This window comes from Alligator sinensis, unplaced genomic scaffold (genome assembly GCF_000455745.1).
Source record: "Alligator sinensis unplaced genomic scaffold, ASM45574v1 scaffold157_1, whole genome shotgun sequence".
Taxonomy (NCBI): Eukaryota; Metazoa; Chordata; order Crocodylia; family Alligatoridae; genus Alligator; species Alligator sinensis.
In genome coordinates this window covers 1,540,040-1,557,262 of record NW_005842316.1, presented here as the reverse complement: position 1 = coordinate 1,557,262, position 17,223 = coordinate 1,540,040, and the positions used below count along the sequence as shown (strand labels likewise).

Sequence of the window (17,223 nt, the reverse complement as noted above, 5' to 3'; positions counted from 1 at the left end):
TAATTTTTAGGACCTATAAAAGATGTGCTTTTATGGCAAAAGTAAATAGTTTCATTGATGTTAGGTGCTGGAAGGGACCTTACAGATCATTGGGTCCAGTCCCCCCTGCATTTATAGTTTGGTGTCATCCACAAACTTTGCCAGTTCACGTTTTATGAAAGATTATGCCAAATGCATGTATCCCAAGCTATACAATCAAGCTGATGCCTTGTTCCTCACTCCAGCCCTTCACATCTACCCACCAGCTGACCTAATTTGGAACATTCTTGCAATGTTATCCTATCTGTGAGTAGATTTTAATGAAAATGCATTATAAAATTGCAGTGAAGTTCTTGCATTGGAAAAGCTTCTGAGGGCAAATGTTAGCACTCTGATACAGTTCCAGTTTTATTTTTGTTTTTTCTTTATACTCTATCTGTTGGGTATCCCAATGAACAGGGGCTAGTGTATGTCTTTATATTTCCTCTGAAAGTAATACAGGCTTCCTCTATTCTCCCAGTTGAAATGCTGCTGTTTTCTAGCTGTGCTCCCTCTGCTGGTCTCATGGTGCTGACTTGCTTTCATAGTATACCTATCTGTTTCTGACTTCTAGAGTAAAAGATTGGGATTTAAATCAAAATGTGTTGCATATTATCACTGAGACCAGATATTAGGCTATCACCACTGAATTTAGAGTGAAGGATATAGTTTACTATGATCAGAATCCCATTGGGAATATCTAGATTTTCTGTAACCACGGATTTAAATACTGAATATGTAACAAAATCCCTTTTTGTCACACGCTTTAATTGAGGATTATACAGTTCACTGTATATTTCTAGCTGATCTGGTTTTAGATCAGTTACTCCCCTAACAAGGAACCAAGTTTTATTTTGGTGTCCTGAATCATCAACTTCCCTTTCACCTCTCATTTGTTGCCAGATACTTTTAAAACAAAACTAGACATTATGTAGTCACTGGAGTGGGAATTCCAGTGTGTGAACATGGAGCGTTTTCTATGCCCTCTTTTCTGTGTGTAGCAATCCTATTTACTTGGGTAAAAAGCATCACTTAAATAGCTTACATACTGCACGGCCGTATTTTCGTACATACTGTGCACCCCTAAATAAGATGCCTTGTTTTTGGAAGGAAGAGGGCACGTCTACGTGAGACATTTACTGCAGAGCTGCCTAATTAGCTGTGCAGTAAACGTCTCATGTCTACACATGTGGCCCTATTAGGCCACAGGAAACTACTTAACTCTGCTGCAGAATTTTTTTTTTTTAGTGCACAGCAGCACATGTGTAGATGCTGATGGCTGGCTGTGGCATGAGGATGATTCAGTGTGGTGGCTGCCTGCGGGCTAGCCCTGCACTGAAACTCCTTTGTGTTGCAGCCAGCCCCTCTGCAGCATGTTGAGCCAGGTCTGAGTAGCCCTAGCCTGGCAGGCTGACCCCTCCCTGGGCTCCCTGCCAGCCAGGGTACTCTGCCAGCTCAGTGTGCTGCGGTCCCAGGCGCAAGTTCAAATGGCATGCACGGGGGCAGTAAACACTAGTACAGTATTGCTGCAGTTTATTGTCATGTGGTAATAGGAAGTGTAGACATGCCCAGAACGTAGAAAAAAAAATTCCAGTGTTGTGGCCCAAAGCTGGCTTTTTCTTGAAGATGCTGTGCTACAAGATGGCTGCCAGCTTCTCTGTCCTTGCCAAAAAGCAAGAGAGTGAGGGTTAATGTGAACCTTTTCACAGCTTCTTTCATGTTGGTACCAGTGTTATCCCATCACAAGTTTTATCCCATTACAAAAGTAGGGAGGCCATGTAGTATCACCTCAATACCCTTGAAAAAGTTATCCCCGCCTTTTCCTGCTTCCCGGCTGGTGGCCATCTTGTAGAACAGTGTCTTTATCCTCCTGTGCCTCCGTGCAGTAAATTCTGGCAAGATGCAGTACTGCAAAATGGTCTTCACCACTTAATACATGCTCCCCAGTTTTCAAGAGCTGATTTCGGTGTGCATGTAGATGCAAGTAAATATAGTATTTAGAGAAGGTTTAATCAAGTTTTCAGAGATATGACAAACATCTCCAAATATTTTTATGTATAAAATATTTCTCAAAAAAGTCAATACTTTCTGAGAAATGCACAACCTATGATGCTTTATAACAAAATATGAATAGCTCAGTTATTCCTACACAGCAGTATTGTGCCCCACTAATGCATTTTAAATATAGGATACTACTTGGAAAACCATGCTTTTTACTTATGGAGACATCTTTTCACATAAGTTCAATGTGGGCTCTTTTATACAAAATTATTGATGTTTTCTGCCATCAGAACTTAATATATGGTTCAGTTAATGAATCCAGTGTCTCTTACGTAGTTCTGGTGTGAAAACAGGAGTGAAGTAGAGTAAAACCTTTTACCCGCTATTTAACTGGCAGCACAGAGGTGTATTGCAAGTAGCTGCGTGGTTGGGTACTAGCCTCTCATTTCGGGTTCATCCCTGGCTTAGTGCACTGTTAAGCTTAGAAAAGATGCAGTGGACATATCTGCACATGAAATTAATGTGGAACAATAAACTGTTACTCATCGCACCGGAGTTTATTGCTCCCAGGAGCTGTCTCTTCATGTGTGCTTGGGATTGCAGCATGTTGAGCTGGGTTGGAGCAGCCCTGGCTAGCAGGGAGCCTAGGGGTCAGCATGTCAGTCCAGGGTTGCTCTGACCTGGGTCTGTGTGCTGTGGAGGGGCTAGCTGGACACAAAGGCACTCCATTGCAGGGCTAGCTGGCAGGCAGTCCCCCACTAATGCACCCTCGTGCCCCAGCCAGCGGGGTCTGTGTTTGCATGTGCCTTGCTGCACACTAAAGAACACTGCTGCAGAATAGTACTTGTATTTATAAATATCAACCTGTGGCAAAGAGAGTTAGTTTCCTGTGGCCTAATAGTGCCATGCATGTAGTCTTTAGAGTTTACTGTGGAGCTAATTGGGCAGCTGTGCAGTAAATGTTTTTTGTAGATGTGCCCAGTGAGCATAACCTAGAGATCCTTTAATCACTGACACCTGGCTGATCACACCAGAGGGGAGTGCTTAGTGGTTGCATCTGTTATATTGCTCTTATACATTGAATAAGTGCAGAAACCAGTCGGATTCCAATGATCACATAAGAAAACCAGTCACCGCAGATACGCATATAGGTGTACTGTATTTCACTACATGGGTACATGTACCAGTTAGTTGTCCTCTTTTATTTTTGCTCCTGCCTTCAAACTCCCATATGCTCCTGGAAGGTGTTGCTTGACTTAACATCTTCAGTTGTGATCTGAAAGGGCCTTGAAACTCCTTGCCAGTCATATTTTTGGCAGCCCAGCCAAACCCGATCCTGCTGTCTAGAAAAGGGGAGTGAAAGGGAGGAAAACTTGATTAGAAGCTGAGGCCTCATTAAACAAGAAAAAGCAGGGCTCAAGGAAGAGGGGAACCTGCTAGAACCTGAGGCCCTGTTGAGCTAAGGTTTTGCTGAAGCCTTGGCACAGGGGTGGCCAACCTGCAGCTCTTCGGAAGTTCTCTCTGCTGAAGCCATCCCAGACAACTGCTTGTTTTACCTTAAATGACAGTGATAGAGATTCTACAACCTCTCTAGGCAATTTGTTCCAGTATTTAATCACCCTTGTTGCAGTTTAACATGTATAGATACTTTTACAGCATCTCTTCTCTGAATAACACAAATCTTAAAGCAAGCATTATATAATACCTGCTACAATAACGTTGTAGTAGTGGAGCAGACTAATGAGCTGTAAAATTGAAGATTAATGTCGATTCTCCATAAACATTATTATACTGGAGGAAGAATCATTCCTTTCTGAGTGGTAAACTTTTTTGCAACAGCTTTTGAACTTGTTTTTAAAGGGTCAGTGAAGTCACTATGTGGGGGGAAAAAAAAAGCAAATTGTGCATCTCCATTTTACTTTTAAAACTGGCAGTTAAGAGACAGTAGTTCTTGGGTTTTGTTCTTTTTTAACAATCAGACTTTATAAGAAGACTGGTATTAAAAAACAAACAAGCAAAAAAACCCCCTGCAGTCTCCTCCTGGTCCATTCACTCAGAAAAGAAAAAGGTGCACAGTGTAGTGGACGCAGATATGGGGTAATAATGGATTTCTGGCAGTCAGTCTAATTGAACCCCATAAACAGTAGCTTTGTTAACTTGACTGGTAATACAAGATAAGTTTGACTTAGTGTGGCTGGCATGTGTTGAAATGGCAGATTTTATTGTTCTGGGATCAGTATTATGAAACATGACTTTCCATTGACCTGCAAAGATATCGGTTGTAGAACTGTGGAAACAGTTGCAGTGACATAAATGTTTTTCATTTCAGCATTACTGTATCACTTCATTGTGATAAGAAAAAAATCTCAAAGCACCAGCAAAGGAACAAAGATGCTTATAACAACAGAGAAATAAGGAAGCCTTGTTCCCTCTCAAAGCTTCAATGACATCAGGGAATTGGTCAAGCATTAGATGTCAAATCCAAAATTCATCAGAACTTAAAAGTTCTCTTGATGAATCTGACATCCTCTGCTGAAATTGAGCTGTGGAAGCAAAAATAAAACCTAGTAAAATCTTATCTCATCTACTGGTGTACTAGAGTAACTGAATATGTATGCAACCATAGAAACATACATGTGCATCCTAAATTGCAACAAGGAAGGTTTAGTTTAGTTATAGGGAAGAACTAACTATGAAAGTGGTTGAGCACTGGAACAGAACACCTAGAGAGGCTGTGGAATCTCCATCATTGAGGGAAATGTCCTTGCGTGAGCTGGAAAAATAGACAAAAATGGGTGTGGGGGATTTTTTAATGCTGTGTATTATAAGCTGACCATAAGGACATTTAAGACATTTCTAGCGATGACAATATAAATAATGAAATTGAAACGCAACTATTTTTTACATGTCAAGATACATGAGATGCTGTAAACTTTGCATATCGTTTTAGGTAAAAATGTGATTATAGTAGCTTCTATAAAGTGAGAACTTTATGTAAAGCTTTCAACTATTCTGTTTAAAAATTGATTAATTCTGTTAGTGTGCAGGTTGGTCCTTACACAGCAGTGGTTCTCAACCTTTTTAGGCTCGAGGCACCCCTTGGTAGACTCGAGGTACCTTTAGGAAAATGTCAGCTCTAAGTTTTTACTTGCTTTTTTTTACTTCAGAAAAATAATAGATCAGTTCGTCTGTTGCAAAAAACTCAAAAAGGCCACAACAGGTCAGAATTTTTTTTTTAATTTTCTAGGGCTGTTTGCAGACATGGAGGGAAAAAAAATCCCCTTGGTAGACTCGAGGTACCTTTAGGAAAATGTCAGCTCTAAGTTTTTACTTGCTTTTTTTTTACTTCAGAAAAATAATAGATCAGTTCGTCTGTTGCAAAAAACTCAAAAAGGCCACAACAGGTCAGAATTTTTTTTTAATGTTCTAGGGCTGTTTGCAGACATGGAGGAAAAAAAAATCCCAAACGGTGCATTACTTTAAACTGATCATGCACCCCAAGCCCAGTGCATGGACAAAAGAGGCAACACCCTCTTTTGGGTTGCACCTGCCTTTCCCAGCGTCTGTATAAATTGGGTACTTTAGTGGGGCTTTTTTGGTGATTTTATCTAATAGCTGATTGAATCAGCTATTAGGTAAAAGCATCAAAAAGCCCTGCTGAGGCATGTGATCCCCCAGCTCTCAATTCATTCCCCTGCTCCCCATTCGTTCCCCCCACCCACCATTCATTCCCCTGCTCCTCACTCATTCCCCCCCCCCCCCCCTCCTTCCCCCCCCCCCCCTGGCCAGCTGTCAGTGCCCTTGATTTTAGGGGTGTATGAAATGGGCTGTATTTGATTTAAGATTTGGATTCAGCCCGAATCAGGGACAGTGATTCGATTCACTGATTTGGATTACTGTCCCCAATTTTCGATTCGGCGCTTCCGGGTCTGCTGCATAGCGCACTGGGCCCCCCACCAGGTCCCCGTGGCTCAGCAGCTGGTGTCTCCTGGGTCTGGTTGGGGCACCTGGGGTCCCCCTGCAGCCAATTGCCAAGCTGGGGGAATGCAGGGGGGCCCGCCACGTGCTCCCCAGCAGACCTGGAAGTACTTCTGGTCCCCTTCGGGGTCTGCCACTGAGCGCACAGGGGCCCCTCCCATGCCCTTCCGGCTCAGCGATCAGCCGTGGGGGGACCCCCCTGTGCACACCCTGGCACACCCAGAAGTGCTTCTGGTCCACTTCCGGATCTGCTGCTAAGTGCTCTGGGGACCCCCCTGCACTTCTGTGAAAAGCTCCATCCACCATCTCACGAGCTGCCTGATACCTTGAGGTATGTAGAAAAAATGTTTAAAGCTGTGTCTATGTCTGAATCATCAAATCTCTCCAAATCAATTTGGAGAGTTCCAATTTGATTCAGAAACATTAACGGGTCTCCTGATTCGATTCGGAGATTCAGCAACTGAAGCTTCGCACAGCCCTACTAGATTTCTGTTTGAAATCTCTATATCTATCTTGTGATTTATGTTCCCACTCCTGAGTGAATCTCAAGACACACTAGGATGCGGGGGTGCTCTGAGAAGCACTGTTCTCAATTATGTTCCCACTCCTGAGTGAATCTCAAGACGCACTAGGATGTGGGGGCGCTCTGAGAAGCACTGTTCTCAGTCATAAAGTATGTGGATTTGGATCCAATATAGTAACGTTTTGGATGTCAGTCTTTTTTCTTTTTTTTTTTTCTTGGAGCGCACAACATTCATGTAATACCTGTCATAAATTATGAAAAGGTATACCTAGGGTAATGCCTGCTGTGATTGTATTCTCTGGGTGCTGTTCGGAGTCATGCTCTTCTTCAGGCCTTTTATTTCACAGTTTCATAGTTTTTAGGGGCTGGAAGGGACCTTTAGAAAACATTGTCAAATTATTCCCATTCTGTCTTCTAGGTCTCCTCTCCTCCTTCTTCCCATTGCCTTCAACTTGTTTTTGGTAGTTTCAGTGGTTTGGGTTTTTGTTTGTTTGTTTGTCTGTTTTTCCCCTGATCCCCCAAAGATTTTGTGCAGTCTTGGCTGCTGTTAGTGAATACCTATTTTTCTTAGTTATCCAAGTTGCTAGTCCGGATAGTAGGATAATGCCCTATCAGACAAGTCAAGCAAAACTATAACGCCAACCTCTTGTAAAAGGAATTCTGCAGTTATTGTATTACTTATGAGCTACTAAACAGATGCATTGCAATCATGAGGTACTTATTAGATATCATTTCACTTAAGTTTAGACAGAAAATGAAGGAAGTGCCAACTCTGTTTTAATGAGCGTGCACATAACCATATAATTTAATTCTTAGCAAAACAGAATGATAGTCTTGTATAGTAAATTCCATGTAATCAGAGACTTGTTTTCTACACTGTTCATATTAGTTCTGATAATTGCAAATTATGGAGCTGTTCATCACTTAGAGCCTTGCATTTGTAAATTTGGATTTAGAATTTAATATGTATATATGATTCAGGTAAACATAACCTATGCTGTCCAAGACTTGGTGCTGAATTAATCTCTGTGTAATTGAAAGATAAAATACTAAATTGTCTTTAGAAATATGGTGATATAGCATTGTTGGGCTTTTCCTTTTCATTTTTTTCTTGTAGTCAACTTTAAAAATTGGCATTGTTGATAGAAAACCTAATTTAAGTAAGCAAACTTTTTAACTGGGTAGTTTAAACAATACCTGCTTATTCTGTTGGTTCATTTGTTTGAAGAGGCTAATCATTATTCTTAAAAAGGCTGCTGGAAGGGGGGTGGATTTTAAAAAATGTAAGACTAGTATATTTCTGTCTAAGATCTGCAGTTTTGTTAAATACTTTGACCTTCCTGGAAAATTCAGTATTTGAAACTTGCAAATATAATAGCTGGTTGCATAATGTTTATGACAAGGATGAGCAACATTATAGCTGTTTGCTTTAGGTGGGAACTGCGAAGAAACTCAGCAGTGATGACAGAATGGTAAAGGTAACAAAGGGAAACTTTATTTTTAATGTAGTACTTTCATCAGCATGTTTATACCAACAGCTGTAGTTATGAAATTTATATTTAACACACATGATTGAAATATTGATAACCCATGGTGGTGGTTTGACTGCCAGCTGATTAACCATACTGTAGTTTATAAAATCAAGCTTCTAATATTGCACTCCAGCTTTGGTGTTCAAATGTTAACTGTAAAATTTTAAGTACTTCAAGGTACGTTAATATAATACACATTCAGGTGAGTGGGGCAGAAGAAAGAAGGAAATTTGATAATGAGGGCTAAAATGCTTGACTAGCTATTAAGTTCACTTTATTTTTTGGCTGTAATTTGTGTTGCTTTAGATAGACTGTATAGTTTGAATGTTAGTTGTGTTGCATCTCCTTCCAGTAAGGCAGTTAAGTTTATTGTATAGTATTGGGACATTTACATTTTATTTCTTTTAGTCATTGTATACCATTAATCAAAAACAATGCACAGTTCAGTTATTCTAATAGGTACGTTATTCCATAGGAGGCAGGATAGAGATGCACCTTGCGGATCTCTGATTTAGTTAGTCTATAAGCCTTTGTGAGGTTGAGCTCACTTTATCAGATGCTGCATATGCACCTCTGATTTAATTAGTCTGTAATGACATCTCTACCCTTCCTTCTGCCTGACACCAGACTAACACAGCTAATTACCTCTCTCCACTTTATTCCATGTATATATAAATTTTTTTTTTTAATTTTTGAAAAGATGAACCTACTTGCTGCTATTTTCTGGTGGCTCTTGTTGATTTTTCTTTTCGGCTGTGAAAACAAATACATAATTTAAAATAAAATATGGAAATCTCACAATAACTTCTATATTATAAAAAACTGATAGGGACTGAAATTAATCTTTAAAAAAAGCTAGCGCATATGCTAACTATATAAAAAGGTTTTTTTTTCCATTTATTAGCATAGTGGTTCTTTTGTAAACTCCTAAATAATGTACTTTGTTGTTTACCATGCCAGAAAATTTAAACCTGCGATATAGTAGAATTCAGCATGTTTTCCATATTAGGTGTTTTGCAGTGTAAAGTGGAAGACAGGAGGCATGCTTCATGCAGTTTTCAAATTAGTGCAGTCTTAAACTTGAAAGTCGTTGCCAATCTGAGATCTTTGACTTTCTTCTCATATGAAAGTCTTGTAAAGTTTAAGATGCTCATGCTCAGTTTTGGATGATCTTACACTTTTGGAAAAATAAAAGAACCCAAGCCCAGCCCATTGCATCAACACACCCAGCTATTGATGTGCATGCAGCTTTAATTAACATTAGTTTGAATAACCCTATCCACTGTGTGTGGCTTTAAAAAAAATGCACCAGAAATGGTGATGCACAAATGCTTGCTTCCAATACTGGCATTTGGTTTTTGACTGTTAGCGTGTTCCTAAACAAGTGAGCTGAACATTTATTCAGTGAATGTATTCATTCCTAGCAAAATGTATAGTGTTGAAAAGGACGAGTTAATTTTGGTGACACTTGCTGCATTTGATTTAAAACTTTTAAAAGATTAGGGGTAATGGTAGATGGGAAGCATCTTTGCCACTGTGAAGTCCATGGAGTTCTGCCATTGAGCTAGGATATTATTGGACTTCAGTGTAATGAAAGAATCTAAGTATATAGCATTAATTTTTAGCATTAGGTGATCTGGAAAGTTTAATAGTAGTTTTGAAAGTCTGGTTTCATTTTTAGTTTTAATAATTAGAGTATTTGTGCATTTCAACATTTTCTATTAAATTTTCAGTTTTCTTTAGCAGATCCTTATAGCAAAATATTTATGTAAGATGCAGAGTGGTAGATAACTGACATTTAATTTAGAGTACAGTGAATGTGTTAATGATACTCATGTTTGAGTATAAAATGAACTTGTATCAGAAGGTTAAGTTATCTGGTACACAGCTATAAAGGGAGGATTTTAACCATACACACTAGTAAGATTAAGCATTTGTGGGCCTATGTCTTCAGATATAGATTTTTTTTTGGAGTGAATTCAATTTGCATTTATACCTAGTCAATAGTAGTAATGTAATAAGGTTTTACAGTTCTAAAATTAATGCTGTTTTCTTTATAGTTTCAGTCTGATGGAAGCAAACAAGAGGAAAAAGAGAAAATGGTGAGTTTGGGTTTAGTCCTGAAGAGTCATGTAGCATGAATATCTCTGTTAGAGACGGCCCCTACGGTTCTAGGAGTGTCATACAGTTTTTAATATACAACTCCTTAATGATCTGTATATTAACTCCTCCTTAACTCTCACTGCTTAGTACTTTTTTAATTTTGTACCGACCAAAGAAAAATCACTTGGAGGAAACTTTGTACTTGTTCCAGGATCTCAGTTTATCTGAGAGATCCTCAGTACTGCTTTTTCTGACTCATGAGAGAGAACTCTGCAGGAAGAAGCACATCTAATGATGCATTATAGTTAGAGAAAATGTTACATGTCAATACATTTATCACATTCTGTATGAATTTTGCTTTATTTGTGGATAAAAATTCGGTATACATTGTTAAACTAGTCTCTGCATTGCTCTGTTAGAATTACCATTTCCATACTTTAAAGGAAGATTCTGTGCGTTTAGCATCTGTTAAATCCACACTATGGATTTGTAATCTCATTGGCTGTGCTTTGTATAAAAACAGTCCTTAAGAAGATTTCCATCCTAGTGGACTCTCTTCCTTCCAGGTTTTTTGCACGTTCAGATGATTATTTTTAGTTTCGCTAGTCTTTCTGTAACAATACTATCTTGGCTGAGATCTGCTTTGTAGTTTTGTTTGTTTGTTTTTTTTTTTTTTTTTTTTTTTTTTAGGGAAAAATACAGGAAGATCAAGGAAACAAATTAGAAATAAGAGACATGTTGTTATAGTTGGATGAGCAGTTTCTCTATAATAGAATACTGTAATCCAGGAAGATTAATTTACCGTCAGATTTAGTGATTTCTCAGTAACATCCAATTAGTTATAAACCACAGGAATTCACCTGCAAAATTTCTGATATTGAAACAGCTCAGTTAGTTATGTATGGTATCTATTCCTACTGCATTTTTTGCACATTTTTCTGTCCTCCTGAGGTATTATGTCAGGGGAAGGATTATGCAACCCTGCCCAAAGAGGAGGGTAAACATGAGTTCCTGATAACTGTTTAGTTTAAAAGAAAAAGTCAACGTTTTCTTGAGATCCTGAGGAACTCCACTAGCATTCATGATTCTGCTGTTTCTGACCTTTGAAAATGCCTGAGCTCAAGTGAGAGGAAAAGGGGATAATCATCACTTTCAAAGGAGCATTGTCAAGCTGAGTATCTTTGTCCTCATCCCCTGCAAAAGACCTTTTTGTAGAAGAGAAAATTGTTTTTGTTTTCAGTGTGCTTTCACTGTCTTCATTTCATGTAGGTTCTCTTCTTAGATTATTTGGGCTATTTCATTTGTTTGACTTCCTCCATTATTTCCCTAAGCAGTGATATCTCGGGGTGTACCTTATAATGGCAGGATACCATTCAGTCATGACTGACATCCTGGACAATGAAGCTATTGTTAAGTTGGAGCATGCTAAAAATATCACAGGGTTTATTCTAGGTATCTGCTAATCATTGGGAAATCTGGCCCCTTGAGTATCTAACATGTTTTTTTTTCTGATTTAGAAACATTTTAGTGTCATCAATGACTCCTTTTGATTTAAAAAGGAAGTTACAGCCTTGGTTTGTGGTACCAACCATGATGGTGTTTTAAGAGCTTTATCAAGATAAATAATTTTACTTTGACAATTATGTTTCCTGGAGTGTCTCTGATATGCTTGTTGGCTCTCTTTTGTATTTTTTTTTGTCTCAGGAGATTTTGTTTAGCTGTTTGTTAAGTATTACCGACCAAGTGTTGCTTCCATCTCTTTCTTTGATGGACTGTAATGCATGCATGTCCGAGGAACTCTGGGGAATGTTCAAAACTTTTCCATACCAATACCGGTGAGTAGTGTCTGATCAGTTTTCATTTTACCTGGCATATTGTTGTTTTATTGTTTTGTCATGTTTTTTTAATTTTCAGTGTTAATGAGGAACCTTTTTTCTTTCTCTCGCTCTAACCTTTCAAGGTATCGTCTCTATGGACAGTGGAAGAATGAAACATACAACAGCCACCCACTTTTAGTGAAAGTTAAAGCTCAAACTATAGACAGAGCCAAATATATCATGAAGTAAGTTATGCCAAATTTCTTGATTTTTTTTTTTTTTTTTTCAGTTTAAAAACAATTGGATTTTTAGAAAGCAATGTTCATCTGTTTCATGTAGGTATTATATATGATAAATATCACTACAGTTAATTCTCAACAAAGGTGCTCCCTTTTAACAAACCAATTGAGTCATTAAAGCCTTTATGAACAGGAAAGCACTCTTTAAATTAACGTCTTCTGGTTGATAAAAAAGTTTGTATAAATGATGAATAAAGAAATAATTTGTCATATTAATGTGCAACAATAATGTTTTCACTGCTGTCGAGACTGTCTAGTGGAATTATTTAAAATATCCATGGGAGTGCATTTCTTTGAACTAAATTGCCTTGCTTAGAAGAGCTTTCTGCTTCATGAAAGGTTTTTCTTTGGGTACAGTCAATTTTACATAATTTCAGATGCTCTTGATTCCTGGCAAAATCTCAGAAATCCTTTCCTGTAGGCATTTACATTTGTAATAGTTTCTATTGTATAGCTTTATCCAAATCCATACTTGGAGGGCATCCATTTGTCATCATCCTCAAATGAACATGTATACTTTTGAGGGGTTTAGTTTGTAGCCGTGTTGATCTAAGGACACAGGCAGACAAGGTTCTTTGAGTTGTACTAGACCATGGTGCTGTAGCAGTGTTGCTGTATGACAACGCGTAGACGAGCCCATTGTTTCCTAGTGCGTGACCGATTAGGGTGTTGAACCCCCTTAGGCACAGAACATAGGTCTCCTAGGTTGTGCTTACTTGCTTTTTAAATGTTAAAAGAAATCTGTGATAGAACAGGGATTTGACCTAGTAGGTTAACTTTCAGGCTTCAAGCCTAATTGCTTACAGGTTTATGCTAATTTACTTCTAGATTTTGAAAAAAGAAAAGTTTTATTATGATAAAGGATATAAATGCAAGAAGTTAAAACAGTACAGAAAAATCAGGAATTTCAACTTAAATATAGTTAGAATATGAAGGACATAAACGAATATTTTTCTATATAAGGTAGTGTATTCAGGTAGCATTAACTCGGAGAAAGCAGACTTTCTTTCTGTATGCACCGTTAATTGAATAATTAAAAAATTACAACATAATTTTTTCTCTTTAAATAATTGCAGCTGTTTGCTTTAGTTTTCAGATGACCACACTTTCATTTGATTATGCCCTAAATGATTGTTTTTAGTAAAGCTAATTTGAAATGGAACAAAATAATTTATGTTAAAAATGACTCAAATACTGTACTATGTTCTGCAATTGATTTGGCTTCGAAAGCAATGAAGTCCTTGAGAAATTAGTAGGACACTCCAACAGTAATGTTCTGACCACTAAAGCAGAAATGATGCCCACACATTTTTGCAAGTTAGACTGGAAACAAGAAAAGCTATAGCATCTAAAGTGGTGACCCTTCTGCTTTAATATTGATATGTACTATTTACTTTGTTTCTGCATAGGCTTAAGATCAGCGATAAGTTTGCAAGTTCAGTATTGGAAATGTTCTTGAGATAAAAATGCTGAAATCCAAGAATGCATCTTCAGTTAGCTGAGTATAAGAAGAGTTTAATTATGCCAATTCATTGCTTTCATTTTTTAAAGAAAAGTTTGCAGAAATGAAGCCGGGACAAAAAGTTAAGTGCTTTTTTTCCCCCCAAAACAAGCTGTGTGCTTGTATAGAGTATCAGACTGAAGTGCTCTATTTAGGTGATAGCTATAACACAAGCTGTGCCAGTGTGGGGAGAATTTTAGTATTGTATGGCCCTATATTGTAGAGAAGGTTTTTTTGAGCGCTAGGACATTTCAGTCCTTCACCCTTCTACCTAGATATCAATTCAGTTATTGCCAGTTGTGATTGACATGCAGAAGTATTAGGCAGTATATTGAGGATGCCAGTTCTGTTCTGTATAGGTTGTACAGTCTATGTAAATTTCCACAGTTCAAGCTGGGTTCAGGCCAGTAGTCTGTAGATGAGTTTCCACTATTATCAAATACCCCTTTTATTTTCCATGGCATTTTTGCTCTATCTTTTGATCAAATATATCCTCTCAACAGGATTTATTTTGCATAATTGATGATTGTGTTACTTTATCACCACTAAATGCTAAGTTGGTGATACACAAATTGAAATGTATAGAGAAGTAGTGCTCAGCCTTTCCAGTGCACAGACTGGATGAGTGGAACACAGCTCACCTGTGGGCCAGATCTGGTATGTGGGGCCAGCCCTTCGTGTTGGATAGGACCCACAGATTGACCCCAAGTGCTGGGTCCAGGGCGAGGTACTGGTTCTGACTCCTTGCACTGGGGCTGGGTCCAGAAATGGCTTGGCCCTATGTGCTAACCTGATCCAGCATGTGGGGCCATGTTATCCAGCCTGTGGGACTTCCCATGGGTCTAAAAAAATTGGTGGCAGAGGGAGTGGGGGCAGCCTTAATTGCTCCAGGGCTCCCAATGCTATCATCACTCCTCTGCCGCAAAATGTCTAGACCCATGGGAAGCTCTGTGGGTCAGATGACTTTGAGCACCACTGATATAGAGGTTTTAATTGCAGTGAAATATCTCCTCTTTTATAGGCGTCTAACCAAGGAAAATGTGAAGCCTTCTGGAAGACAAATTGGGAAGCTGAGTCACAGCAATCCAACCATCTTATTTGATTATGTATGTTGTTATGTTTGGATGTATATTTAAATGATAGATTGACCCAGTCTTTCCTGATAATATGCAAGTCCTTTCTTGAGCTGTCAAGGCCTAGTATAAGGAAGGGTTACAGAATTGTAAGTGTATGTATTAAAAGGGGGAACCTGCCTGTTTTGTGCATGATATCTTAAATCAGGGAGGAAGAAGCCTAACTTTACTATACTAAATTTATGTTGGTTTTTTATGCATAGTTATTCAATAGGTGTATGAAGTATACCCAAATTGTAAGAATTGACTAGTGATTCTTGGATCGCCAAATCGAAGCTTTAATGTGACCTAATTTTCAGCAAGTAAAGATCATTCCCCTTTCCCACATTTAAAAACTTTCAAATTGGACACTCAGATTAGGGCCCTTAATCGCTATCAGTTTTGTTGGGATTTTAATTTAATAGCAAGTGATGTAAAGATAGTCCCCGATTTAAAAAAAAAAATAAAAAAAATTAGAAATGGTTTGACATGTTCAGTTCACTAATACTTCTAGTGTAATATAGAAATAGAGAGAACCTATAAAGGCATTCAAAATGTTGTAAAAGTCAGTTTTTAAAGATCTTGCTTTGAAAAAAACTGGAAGACCTTTTAGTTTAGTAGATGCTAGGTAAACCATGACATTTTATAAATTACTATGAAGGGTAAGTAGCCCTCTCTTACCAGTGTGAATACATTTGTATCATGTTTTTTGTTTTCAGATTTTATCACAGATACAGAAGTATGATAATTTAATAACACCAGTCGTTGATTCATTGAAATACCTCACTTCACTGAACTATGATGTCTTGGCATGTATCCTCTTTGTGTAAACAGTTACATCTGCTAATTGTATGCCTACACTTGTGTCTTAATCCTGGATTAGCAATCCTTTCAGTAGGTATTGTTTTGTTGTGGCTGCACTGCTTTATAAATCTTTCTGTCGTTTGCTGATCTTTTGTGATAGTTCTCATTTTGTGAAACTTGCTTTCTAGCTCTTTCATCCTTTTTTCCCCTTTCTGGCATTATTAGGAAATGCTGTGTTTTGGCAGTGGTTTACTCTTTAATCATCTGCCTGTGTAGGATTCTTGTGCCTGCTAAATGATGAGATGGTAACTGCTGGTATCTAGATAGTAGTGTCTTTTATCTTAATGGATGTTGTCAGCAATCCTAATCCCAAAATTTATATATATATGATTTGCTTTCTAACTACTCAAGTATAAGACTCCCACATTACAATTTTTGCAGCTAAATGTACCGTTCTATATAGCTCTTACTTTGATAAGTCACCTAACGATCTTGATACTGCTAGATCTCTTTCCGCAAAATGGAGATGCCTTACAGGCATGTTTTCAGATTCGAATAATGTTTGTAAAGTGCTTTAAAATATAAAGTATGGTAAGTTGTTCTTAATGCTTACAGCAGTTTACTTAAGGAAAAGTATTTTCTTTAACTTTGTAAAAGATTGCATCATTGAAGCACTGGCAAATCCTGAGAAGGAAAGAATGAAGCATGATGACACTACAATCTCTAGCTGGCTGCAAAGTTAGTATTTCTGAGGTTTTTTTCATAAATTGATGTTTAAAATATATATCACTTCTGTTATTTTGAACTGCCTATGTATTTTTCAAAGGAGAAAGCAACATGGCAAAAGCAATAGAAATGTATTCTTGTCTTGTTTATGAAAGTGTAAGTAGAAAGTTCACAATAAGTTGATTAATACAGCTTTCAATCATGGCTTTTTGGGTTTTTTTATTTTGTCCTCCATCTTCAGGTCTAGCTAGTTTTTGTGGTGCAGTTTTTCGAAAGTATCCAATTGAACTTGCTGGCCTTCTTCAGTATGTGGCAAACCAATTAAAAGCTGGGAAAAGGTAAGTCTGACGTAGTTAAGCTGTATATTTCTGTATTCCAAAATGTACTAATTTGGCAACTGCCTTTTGCCAATACAAACACAGGCACATCTTTATTAATAAAGATGTAGTTATTATACTAGTCAGACAGATAGAGAGCTTCAAGTACCATCTCTTCTCTGCGCTGCTGTCTGCTCAGGTTTGGGAGAGCCTGCCTAACGCTGCTCCAGCCTGGCTCCCGGCTGTGCTGTGCTGCTGCTCCCAGCTGCACTGCAGAAGGCTGGAGGGAAGCAGGCTGGCTCCGACCTGGCTTTGCTTGGCAAACTCGCGAGTGCCTGGTCTACTGCCACCTGCCTAGGCTGGCGCAGCGTGGCTGCCCAGAGCTGGTTGCAGCAGATATTTGGTGTGCGGGAGGCAGTGAGTCCTGCCAGATAACATAGTCCATGTGAAGCTGTGGGTAGCAGCAGCTGGCAAGGGATTTTCCCTCTTTCC

The 17,223-nt window shown here is 38.4% G+C and overlaps 1 protein-coding gene across 4 annotated transcripts in view; it reads left to right on the top strand.

Annotated features, from left to right (window-relative positions):
* THOC2 (THO complex 2) overlaps nucleotides 1-17,223 on the top strand; it is a 74,839-nt gene that overhangs the window by 25,739 nt on the left and 31,877 nt on the right. For 2 of the 4 annotated variants that reach the window (XM_025209909.1, XM_025209907.1), the window contains 8 exons: nucleotides 7,954-7,998; nucleotides 10,113-10,154; nucleotides 11,860-11,990; nucleotides 12,116-12,217; nucleotides 14,794-14,878; nucleotides 15,604-15,697; nucleotides 16,346-16,426; nucleotides 16,656-16,752. In XM_025209909.1, coding sequence (XP_025065694.1) covers nucleotides 7,954-7,998; nucleotides 10,113-10,154; nucleotides 11,860-11,990; nucleotides 12,116-12,217; nucleotides 14,794-14,878; nucleotides 15,604-15,697; nucleotides 16,346-16,426; nucleotides 16,656-16,752 — 677 coding nt within the window. The remainder of the gene's footprint in view (nucleotides 1-7,953; nucleotides 7,999-10,112; nucleotides 10,155-11,859; nucleotides 11,991-12,115; nucleotides 12,218-14,793; nucleotides 14,879-15,603; nucleotides 15,698-16,345; nucleotides 16,427-16,655; nucleotides 16,753-17,223) is intronic. The other 2 variants (XM_025209908.1, XM_014522200.2) reach the window with 2 other exon arrangements.